General features: G+C 34.2%; 1 protein-coding gene across 1 annotated transcript in view; it reads left to right on the plus strand.

The window, feature by feature from the left end:
• The window catches only part of LOC129728574 (innexin inx1), a 28,225-nt gene extending 20,351 nt beyond the window's left edge, over positions 1-7,874 (plus strand). The window contains exons 4-6 of the mRNA XM_055687022.1: positions 64-219; positions 7,032-7,384; positions 7,444-7,874. Of these exons, the coding sequence (XP_055542997.1) occupies positions 64-219; positions 7,032-7,384; positions 7,444-7,705 (771 nt within the window). The 3' untranslated portion in view covers positions 7,706-7,874. The remainder of the gene's footprint in view (positions 1-63; positions 220-7,031; positions 7,385-7,443) is intronic.
• The last annotated feature ends 3,150 nt before the right edge of the window (positions 7,875-11,024 follow it).

Genomic DNA, 11,024 nt, shown 5'->3' on the forward strand with positions numbered 1-11,024 from the left:
CATCGTATATGTTGTATATTAAAAATATCAGAGCCTATATAACCGTTCTCAACAATGTTTTAGGCTACCGCATGTTACCTACCAAAGGTATTATGGGAAGCAACAGAAGGTGGACTTATGCGAAGTATTGTGATGGGCTTAAACATTGGAATTTGTAGAGAAGAAGAAAAATGTGTGAAAAAGCAGGCGCTTATAGAATATGTTTTAAAACGATTAAGAGTAAGTATGCGTTACAGTTGTTTAGATGAGCCAGCATGATAGCTTAATAGTTTCTTTCTGTTTACATTGTCAATCAGTCAGTTTTTGACCAGTCTAAACAGTCTGGTTACTGATTACCAGTTGTTACTACTGATTGCCGATCGATGTTTGCCTCTCTTTTATAAAGGTATAACAGTTACTGAATGTCAAAGTTCTATGTAGGTCCAACAGCACAAGTTTCATTTATCCCTCGGCTCGGTTTGACGAGTTGCAGAAAAATTTATTTCTAGATTTTTAAAAAAGCAGTTCAGCAATGAACGAAAATTTTAAACTGCATTTCAAAACAAACATTTTTTTTATCATTTTATTCGTGTCAAATTGACGTCACATGTTTTATTCACTATTGATAAAATCATCGCAGCCGAAGCAAAAACCAAACCACCAAAATACAAGACTTCCGACCGTTGGAAACCAACTTTTAAGACAAATACGACACAACTAAAGTGAGTGACTATCTATGTTTTATACTCTATTAGTAACTTTTAGTAACTTTTTACGTTGAATACAGTTTTCCCTTGAAAAAGGCCACCAAAACGGCCGAAACGTCGGGCAATTTTGCTAGATTGTCGTGTATTTTCTTCATAAAGACTGAGAAAGCCAAAAAACAGACCAACCTTTGCATAACCATTAGCAGCCGTTAACATAAAGATAAAATGAATTTCAGCTAGCAATAGGATCATTCTTTTAAAATGTATACAAATGGTCGTTGCACTTCCGTTTTTTCTAAAAATTGGGAAATTCGCGATCAATGTACATTAAAATAACGTCTTTCAAAGGTTATCGAAATGCATATCATTATGTTTCGTCAAGAAACATGAATATACTGGCAAGTGTTATGAGATTTAGGAGGAAAACAGTACACCACGAGACGATGAACATAGTAGCTTGTGTACTACTGAAATACATTTATCCTCAATGAAAAAATCTTCAAAAGTCATTAATGATAATGGCAACTTTGCACAGTGGTCCAATAAGGCAAAAAGTGGTACTTAATTCCATAGCGCCTTTCACCTTCATCCTAGCTTAAAAGAGTCTTTGGAACAATTATTTGTATGAATGACCCGCATAATCGCAAATTGTCAAAAAGTATGAAAAAGTTACTATATTAAAAATAAAAAAATTACCTTTTTTTGTGTTAAGAGATAGAAAAACAGTTTATTCAAAGAAGTTGTAGAAAATTCAAAAATATGAAGCTTTGTTGAACAAATGAAAATCCTATCTTTTTTAGGTACAAAGTTATAAAGTGTATTACATGGGACTTACTCAAAACTTAGTTTTTTGTACTTAACTTTTGTTAGTTGCATTTTACACGAACGTGTTGTTCGGAGGAATTGTTAGGGCACATATAACACACATTTTTGTCAAAGACCGTATATCTTCAGGACTTTTCCTTATAAAGTTATATCATATTTTAGCTTGTTTTTTCGATAATCTCAACAACGTATAGGTTAAAAAGGGGCAAGTGGAATCATGTTGTCAATACTTTTCTTTAAAGTTAAGCTAAAGTACTATAAACTCCTTTAGGTTCCATTTGTCCCAATTCACCCATATAAGAGTACGGCGAACATATGTTACAGTAGGTTTTCATATATCAGAAATACTAACTTTTTTGTGTTAAGAGATAGAGGAATGGTTTATTCGGCAACGTTTTAGAACGTGAAAAAATATGAAATTTTGCTGAACAAATGAAAATCCTTAAAGTTATCAAAAAAATAAGCTAAAACATGCTATAACTTTGTAAGGAAATGTCCTGGAGATGTGTGGTCTTAATCGAAAAGGTGTGTTTTGTATGTCCAAATGCTTCTCTAGAATAATGTTTTCTTGTAAAATGTAACTAACAAAAGTTAAGTGCAAAAAATTAACTCTGAGGTAACTTTTACAGAAAATACTCTGTAACTCTGTACTGATAAAAAATAGGATTTTCATTCGTTCAGCAAACTTTCATATTTTTTTACGTTCTAAAACTTTGCCGAATAAATTATTCCTCTATCTCTTAACACAAAAAAGTTAGTATTTTTGATATATGAAAACCTACTGTAACATATGCTCGCCGTACTCTTATATGGGTGAATTGGGACAAATGGAACATAAAGGAGTTTATAGCACTTCAGTTTAACTTCAAGGAAAAGTATTTACATCATGATTCCACTTGCCCCTTTTTAACCTATACGTTGTTGAAATTATCGAATAAATAAGCTAAAATATGATATAACTTTGTAAGGAAAAGTCCTGGAGATTTGTGATCTTTGGCAAAAATGTGTGTTTTGTGGGTCCTAACAATTCCTTCGAACAACACGTTCGTGTAAAATGCAACTAACAAAAGTTAAGCACAAAAAACTAACTTTTAAGGTTCCGTGTAATATACTTTATAACTTTGTACCGAATAAAGCTAGGATTTTCATTTGTTCAACAAAGTTTCATTTTTTTGAGTTTTCTATACTTTTGCTGAATAAATTATTCTTCTATCTCTTAACACAAAAAAGTTATTTTTTTATTTTTAGTATAGTAAAAATTTCATATTTTTTGACAATTTACGATTATGCGGGTCATTCATGCAAACAATTGTTCAGAAGACACTTTCAAGCTAGGATGAAGGTGACAGGCGCTATGGAATTAAGTACCACTTTTTGCCTTATTGCACCACTGCACAGTGGGGCGACTCCATACAAAGGCTGGCCAAGCAAAAAAAGTGTCGTTAAATGCGACAAAAACTTGGTATTTACATAATTTTGGGGCGCTGAACACGAATTTGGCATCCATTTTTTGTTTGGTACCGTCCATAAAGCACGAAATCCAATTTTTAATATTTTTTTGGCACTTTTGTCCTTTTTTATAGAATTATATAATCTTTGACCACAAATAGTGCCATCGGGCATCCTACCCATTGAAAAAGTACGTAATTTATGGACGACCCCTCGAACTAAACAAATTTTGCCTAAATATATATATATTTTTTTATATAAACTAAAACAACATAAGTAATACAAACTAATTACTAATTAAAAAAATCATCATCAGCATCATCATTTTTCGCTGTGATCGCTTAAATCTCGTGTTGAATTGTTTCCAGAAAATTTGAAGTTCATTATACTTATCAGCAGGAAAAATGTCTTTCGCTGCAATTTTCATTTCTTCTAGTAATTTTCGATGTTTCATTGTTTCATATATATTTTATCTTCCTAATCCGGTTTCCATGGTTGAAAGAGGACATTTAAATACATGTATAACACCATGAATTGACAACTTACTAGACATTGAAATAGGTGTTGCCGCTGAAATTGAAGACTCCATAATAAAATTCAACGAATTTATGAATTTGAAAACCAAGACACTGGAATGACACAACGTTCTAAATGAATACGAAAAGATGTGGAGGGCGACGACTGTTTTTTGTTTTTTTTTTTTCTCATAAAGCAAAGTGCGTGCTTTACTTTTGTATGCCAACGAGTGCGAAGCAAAAGCAATCTTCAAACGGGCTATTGTTAGCCGGAGTTTGATGGTATGAATTTCCTGCTAGTATTTAACACTTCAATCAGTTTAGCGAATTCCATGATCATAAATTGAAAAGGGCTGAATGTTTTTAATATTGTTTTAAATTTGCAGAAAGTGATAAAGTTTGACATAATTAAAAGTTTCATAAAGATTTGTTTACTATTTTCTTATTTTATAACTTTTAATTGATAAATTTTGTAATTTTCGCCCAAGTTTTTATTTTATTCTTACGGATTGAGTTCGATATCATAAATTTCCATAATTGGGGTATCATGGTTATAATTAAAATTAATCCTGGATGAAATTTCAAACTCAAAAAAAAAGAAAAAAACTACTATCGCTTTTTTCACTAAAGTGACAATTTGCGCAGTTTTGCGCAGCAGCGGACAGTATGCATTTGAAAGCTTACGTTTTTACCTATATTTTGAATGTGGTCACAACCGTGGCAAACTGCAGCAACTAAACTTTTAAGCTACTTTTCTACAAAAAATCACGTTTTTTTAATTTTTTTCTAGTGTCAGGCCTATGATGACCAAATTTTACAATCTCTAATGAAAAAGGTTTGTTTTGCACAATATTTACAACAACTTTTTCTTTGACGTCAAAAAAATCCAAGCTATCATTGAAGCTACAGAGCGTTTCAAAGTAATGTACTTTTTTTCAAAAAAAAGACAAAAAACGTCAGTTCGCCAAGCTTTGAAAAGTCATAAAAAATTCAGATTACATGATATTGCGCTCAAATTTTGGATTTAGACACTTGAATGTCATAGCAATAGAGGAAAAATATTATGAAACAGCAACCGAAAAAAAAAAATTTTTTTGGCTGATGGCCAGCGATTCCCCACTGTGCACTGTGCATTGTGACTAAATGTGATGACGACAGTGGGAGATATGATATTTTGAGTGATTTGACAAACATAAAAAATGCTCATTATATGTTTCTTAGTCGATAACGAATAATCAACCCAGCTTTCCAGCTTTGCATGTATCCCCAAATGTTAAAGTCCAATAGATAAACACGACAAATTTTCGTTGCACCATTTCCGAATAACCAATGCATTATGCGCTGGATCTGAATCCTGCTGAAAGTGTGAGCATGAGCATGATTGACCACCCACGGTGTTACTTCGTTATTGCTAGATCAGCTCTAATTACACAGAGAACCAATGGATGATGCTTGGGACTAACATTCATCCTCAATGTGTAAAAACTGGTGATCTTAATCTTTATGTTATGCAATACCAGCGCCGGCCGTATCCGAATGCAGGTCAAATAAGGAGTTTGTATATAAATATGTTGACGTGATACTCGCTTTATTGGAAGCCGAGAAAAACCTCTGCACTTCCACGAGAAATCACTGGGATGTTGAAGAATAGAGTAGGGTTTGCAGCAGGTTTCGTTTTGGTAAACAATGTGCTGAATTTGAGTACCGGGTTCATAATAACAAATATCGCGCCTACAAGTTCATGATAACCTCCGGGAAAATTATTACGCGATTCGAACTCGTTCTGTTTGATATACCACCGAAAAAAGGGCACGCGAGTTTACCGGACCTGCGACTTAATTAGGACGGACTAAGTTTTTCGAACATTCCCTTATCAAATCAAATCATTGATGTATCTCAGCCGACCACACAATGTTACGAAAGCTACAAAAGTTCTATCCACGTTAACGTCTCGCCACTTTTATTGTTTCCTCGATGAGGTTAACGCTGGTGCTGAATCCTGTTGAAAGCTGAAACTTTTTTCTCCAAATAATTCCTTGCCACAAGGTAGCAAATGGTTCTTGATAATGTGTTGTATTCTTTATTAATTTTATCGATGAATAACGATGGTAACTTTTCCTTTGTTGGATATTGCGCTCCAAACCGTTACGACTGCAGAAGCATCCTGGAATCGTTCCACTTCTCTTTTTCTCGCATCCTGGAATCGTTCCACTTTATAGGAATATCACTAAGATATGCTCTATATACACGATCATTCTGCTGGTCAAAACAGCCACCAGCGTGACAATGTTTCATCTGAAAAAAATATGTTGTGAGCAGCGTGCGTTATTTTTCGACTGGGCTGGATTTCCAGGATGTGTTTTTTAACCACTTTGATCACCGCTGCACTTCGCACGCTCCGTTTTTACCCGTTTTCTGGTTGGGGATCACCGTGATGATTTTGAAAGATTCAGACAGTCAGTTAAATTCAAAAAGCTCTAGGTTGTTAAGATATTAAATGTATCGGTTTTCGAGTAATTTTGAATTTAAGGTAAAAAAATTGGAGAAAAAAGCTGGAAAATAAACAAAAATATTTTAGTTCTTATTTTTTAGATGTGGGTGTTGAATAGAAAAGCCTCTTTCCAAAGAAAAAAAAATGCAGCCGCAACTTTTTTTTCTATAAACAAAATTGCTTAACCCCTATATCTCAGGACCAATTTTCGCAGTGTTCTACCTCAACTAACGCTCGTGATAGAAATAATGACCCAATTAACAGAAAGAGGAGTCGAAATAAGGGAACGGTTCACACGTTGTTAACAGTACACGATGATTAAGTTTCTTTTAATAATATTCGACTTCGACTAACACTATATCAAAGAATTTACAGAAAAAGTAAAACCATTCGGCTCGGCAGGCAAATTGTGATCAAAGCGGTCAAAATTTCTCAATCTTTAACCCGAAGGTACTAAATGTTTTTAATAGAAAAAAAGAATAAATCATAAAATTTAAAAAATTTAAAAAGTCCAAAAAAACGATTGGAGTATCGCTAGATCTTTTTGTAGTGTAAAATAACAATATGACAGATAATAAGCAATTTGCATTCAAATGGAAAATAACTAAAAGTTAAGCAATGCGACCAAAACTAAGATTCATCATTTTCTTAAGCTTCATGCCGAACACATTGGAATTGCTTTCTGGGAAGGCAAAGATATATTTTGAGGATGGTGTTTATATTGAACATTATACTGCTATGGTATTTGTGTGATCAATTTTGAAGAGAAAGTGATTTTGATTACGTACCTATAAACACGAAAGATTCTAGAACATCATAGATTTTAATTCGTAGATCACAGAACTCTCTGTTGTACTACTTTGCCAACTTGATGTCCAGCTAAGTAATACGTGCAGCAACAATAACCGCATTTTAAAAGCTTTATATTTTTCACTTATCTGTTTTTGAACCGATACTCTACCCTTGAAGGTCCAAAATTTACTACTTTGTTTTCATTATTCATGAACCATAACTATTTTGCATGAAAAATAAATGTATGTTTTGAGAAATTTGTTATATTTTCAGAGACACAAACTGTACGTCCTACGCTACTTCGCCTGTGAAGCAATGTGTCTAATCAATATCATCGTTCAGCTATGGCTAATGAATCGTTTCTTTGATGGAGAATTTTATTCATACGGCTGGAGAGTGATGCACTATTCAGAGTTACCACAAGATCAGCGATTGGATCCAATGGTATACGTATTCCCCCGTGTAACAAAGTGCATTTTCTACAAATATGGTGCCTCGGGAACGCTGCAAAAGCATGACTCTCTATGCATCTTACCACTCAATATAGTAAACGAAAAAACCTACATATTCATCTGGTTCTGGTTCATTATTTTAGCTATTATGCTAGGGTGCCTATTGATCTACAGGTATAATCTTCTAATGTAGGTAAATTGCATGAAATACTAATCTTGTTCCTATTCTTTAGAACTGCGATAATCTTTTTGCCATCATTTCGTGTTCGTTTACTAAACACAATCAACCGCATGGTGCCACGTGAAGCTGCAGAATCTATTTCTCAAAAAACAGATCTCGGTGATTGGTGGATTATTTACATGCTCGGAGGAAATCTCGATCCCCCCATTTTTAAGGATGTCTTAGCCGAGCTAGCAAAACAGATTGAACCACCGAAAAAAATGGAAAACATCGCTTATAAGATCAGTGACAATTTGATAAGACCTTGGAAATAAGTAAGGAGCTAAACTGCCATACAAAAACACAAATTCATACTCGAAATATTTAGACAATCTCGTACTCTTATCACGTTCCTGAATCTATGAATTTTACACAGATTAGAAATTATACATTCCAATAGGAGTATATTTTAAAGCGTCCAAATAGATCCAAATAGTTTTTTAATTTTTTTTTCAATTGAAGTATATCACATATATCTCTCAAATTTCACAAACTTAAGTGTTGGTATTTGCTTTATTTTAGCTCAAAAATACATTATTCAATTGAAACATGCATAGCATTAACTACAATATATCTAACTGATGGTAGCAGCGGTCATAGGCTCCTACAAGGAACATGCATAGCAATCGATTTTGAACATTCAAATCAGACAAACTGTTATTGTTATGTAAATGGAGTTTATTTTGTGAATAACTATCATGATTAAGAAATTTGTAATGTTCTGATTAGCCAAGAGTTGTTAGAACTATATTTCTTCATTACTTCCTTTTTGTTGCGAATAGAACTGATTTTTTGTTCACCTTATGTTCACCTATGTTACCGCCGTACTACGAACTCGTCTTTTAACTCTGATAATCAGGGTATGCTTTTGCACAGAGATGGACGTTGTTTTTTCCTGAAAATAACAACTTCCCTATTGGATTTAAGCTAGGAACAACCTGATCAATTGAATTAATTAAATACATACTAATTTAGGTATTAGTAAAAATCGCAAAATACGAATTTCAGTGAATTTTGCCGTGATTTTTTTTGTTTAGGGGTAAGCAGGGTAAGACTGTCCTCTTAAGCTTTCTTTCTTCGGAGAACAAAATTACTACAGTCGAATCCCTTTATAGCGACATCGCAAGGGACTGTCGTTTTAGCGAAATGTCGCAATAATACGAAGAATGTTTGCATATGTAGAACAGAAGGTACCGTTGAGAATGTGGTTATAGATTCAGCAATGTCGTTATAGAGAGATTCGACTGTACTATTGTCGCAATAAAGAATGACAAGTATTAGTTTTGGTATGCCATTACAGAGGAAGGTCGTGATAGCGAAATGTCGCAATAAAACGAAGAATTTTAGTATAAAACAGAAGGGACTGTTGAGAATGTCGCTATAGCGAGATTTGTCACTATGAAAAGTGTCGTTATAGAGGAATTTGACTGTATTTGAAACTTAACCAACGATTCTATACTAATCGAACAAACCGTGAATGTTTCTTTACAAAATTTTAGCTATTAAAATTTTTATTGCTCCATGATCAAACAACTAAAAAAGTTTCGCTAACCTTTTGTGTCGAGCTTCGTAGCCGCAAGGTTACAGAGTCCGCTTTGATAAGCGAATGGTGATAGGTTCGAATCTTAGTAGAACCAAACCATTCGTTCGCAAAAAAGGACTTTAAGTATGGGTTTATTCTCAGGCTCTTCCACACAAAATCTTATCTCCAGATTTAATAACCTCTCGTCTAAAGCTTCGATAATATCATAGACTATAGCACGTTATATGCTTCAAAAGTGATAGCTTGCAGTAGGATATAATAGAATCGATAAGGAAGAAAGTTGGTTACTAAATCTGAATGAGAAGACAAAAAGTACTATAACTTCCCTCCAGACTTAATAACCACTGATCTAAAGCTTTGATAATATCATAGACTATAGCACGTTATATGCTTTTAGAGTGATAGCCTGCAGGAGGATATGCTAAGGTCGATAAGGAAGGTAGTAGGTTACTAAGTCTGAAGGAGAAGACAAAAAGCACTATAACACGGAGCAGGTTACTTCTCAATAAGTAGCACTGCAAAATGGTAAAAAAAAACAGAAATGTGCAAACAGCAAAAACGTCCGGACAATGCCACAATAGTTCAAACAACTACTGGTCGCAGTGGGGTCCACACAAAAAAAACCTTTTGTAGATTTTGCAGGCAGAAACATGATTATTTTGAAATAAGTTTCCGAACGATAAAAAATTAAATTAAATTCAATTTTTTATCTTTCCTTTTAATTTTTTTACAGTGTTTATTTTTTCGGAAGCACAAAACTTCGTTTGACGTTGACTAACGTCTATATCGAAGTTAGACACCTGAATTTGAAAATCTAGTAATTCAACCAGGGAAAAGTGGTCAGGTTTTTAGCGCTTATTTTGCAGTCATCTATAATCAGTTCCTCGAGGTTTTGGCATCAATCGATCAGAAATTCGTTTACTGTTAAATTAATGTAACAAAAACAAACTATTGTTTGAGATACACTATTGAAAAATTGGTAATTAATATCGATTGTCTAAATCATACCGCGCAACCATTCACTACCTCTCTTCCCATGCACAGTCGACACTAACGGATACAATCGATCTGACTTTGTTGTTATTGTTGTTGTCACTTTCTGTTTCCGATGTTTATTTGCGTTCCTTGTCAATCCATCCTCTATGTAGCCCCTCTTTCTTTCTAACTAACTAACGAAGCCTTGGTATAAAACTTACCGTTCGAACATTTCACCCCATCAGTTTCATTACTAAACCGTATCGATTACATACGGACGCTAGGCGTTAGAAGCTGAAAGGAGAGAAGACAAAATAGTACCGGTCATCTCGTGCCGGTTTACTAAAATGGCTGGAATTCTGGACGGACTAACCAGTAAACAAGAATAATCGGCAACTGCACCTTTTGGTGCCTCGAAGTTTTGTAAAAGAAACGTTGCAATTCCCTCTACTATTTGTTTTAATGGAATATAAGAATACGGTAGTCAACGTCATGCGGTCGTGTCTTGAATACCACCCTCCTACTATTTTCAACTCTGCCGAAGACGTCATACCAACCAAACAAACCGTCCTGGCTCAAAAAATATTTTTGTTCAATAATACCATTTTTACACAAGTTTACTTTTTTCAAAAATTAGTCGTAATTAAAAAATATTACTAGAAAAGCTTCAACCAAATCGAAAATGGTTGATTAACATCGGTGTCTTATGTGGCTTGAAATTTCTTTACTGATCCTGTCAATATTCTCTTTGTAGTGTCGAGGCGTCTGAGTCTTGAAGTGAAACAACAAACAGTTGTATACGTGGCGGTTTCACCCCATGTATAGTGATCGGCTTTACCCTTAGTTTAAATTTTCATATTCCGCCGAAAAAGTAGTTAAACTTACAAGAATTCTCACGGCTTTCGCTATTTCCGAAAGAAGATAGACTCAGGCAACCGCTTAAACGTATATTCTTAAACAAAACAATAGATTTTTAGACCGAAAACCTTAAGTCCCGTAGCCGCAAAACAATTGCGCATTAACCGATTGTCAGCTGAAAGGTTGGTTTCGTTTATTTCTGTGACCGTTCGCGCACC

This window comes from Wyeomyia smithii, chromosome 3 (assembly GCF_029784165.1).
Source record: "Wyeomyia smithii strain HCP4-BCI-WySm-NY-G18 chromosome 3, ASM2978416v1, whole genome shotgun sequence".
Taxonomy (NCBI): Eukaryota; Metazoa; Arthropoda; class Insecta; order Diptera; family Culicidae; genus Wyeomyia; species Wyeomyia smithii.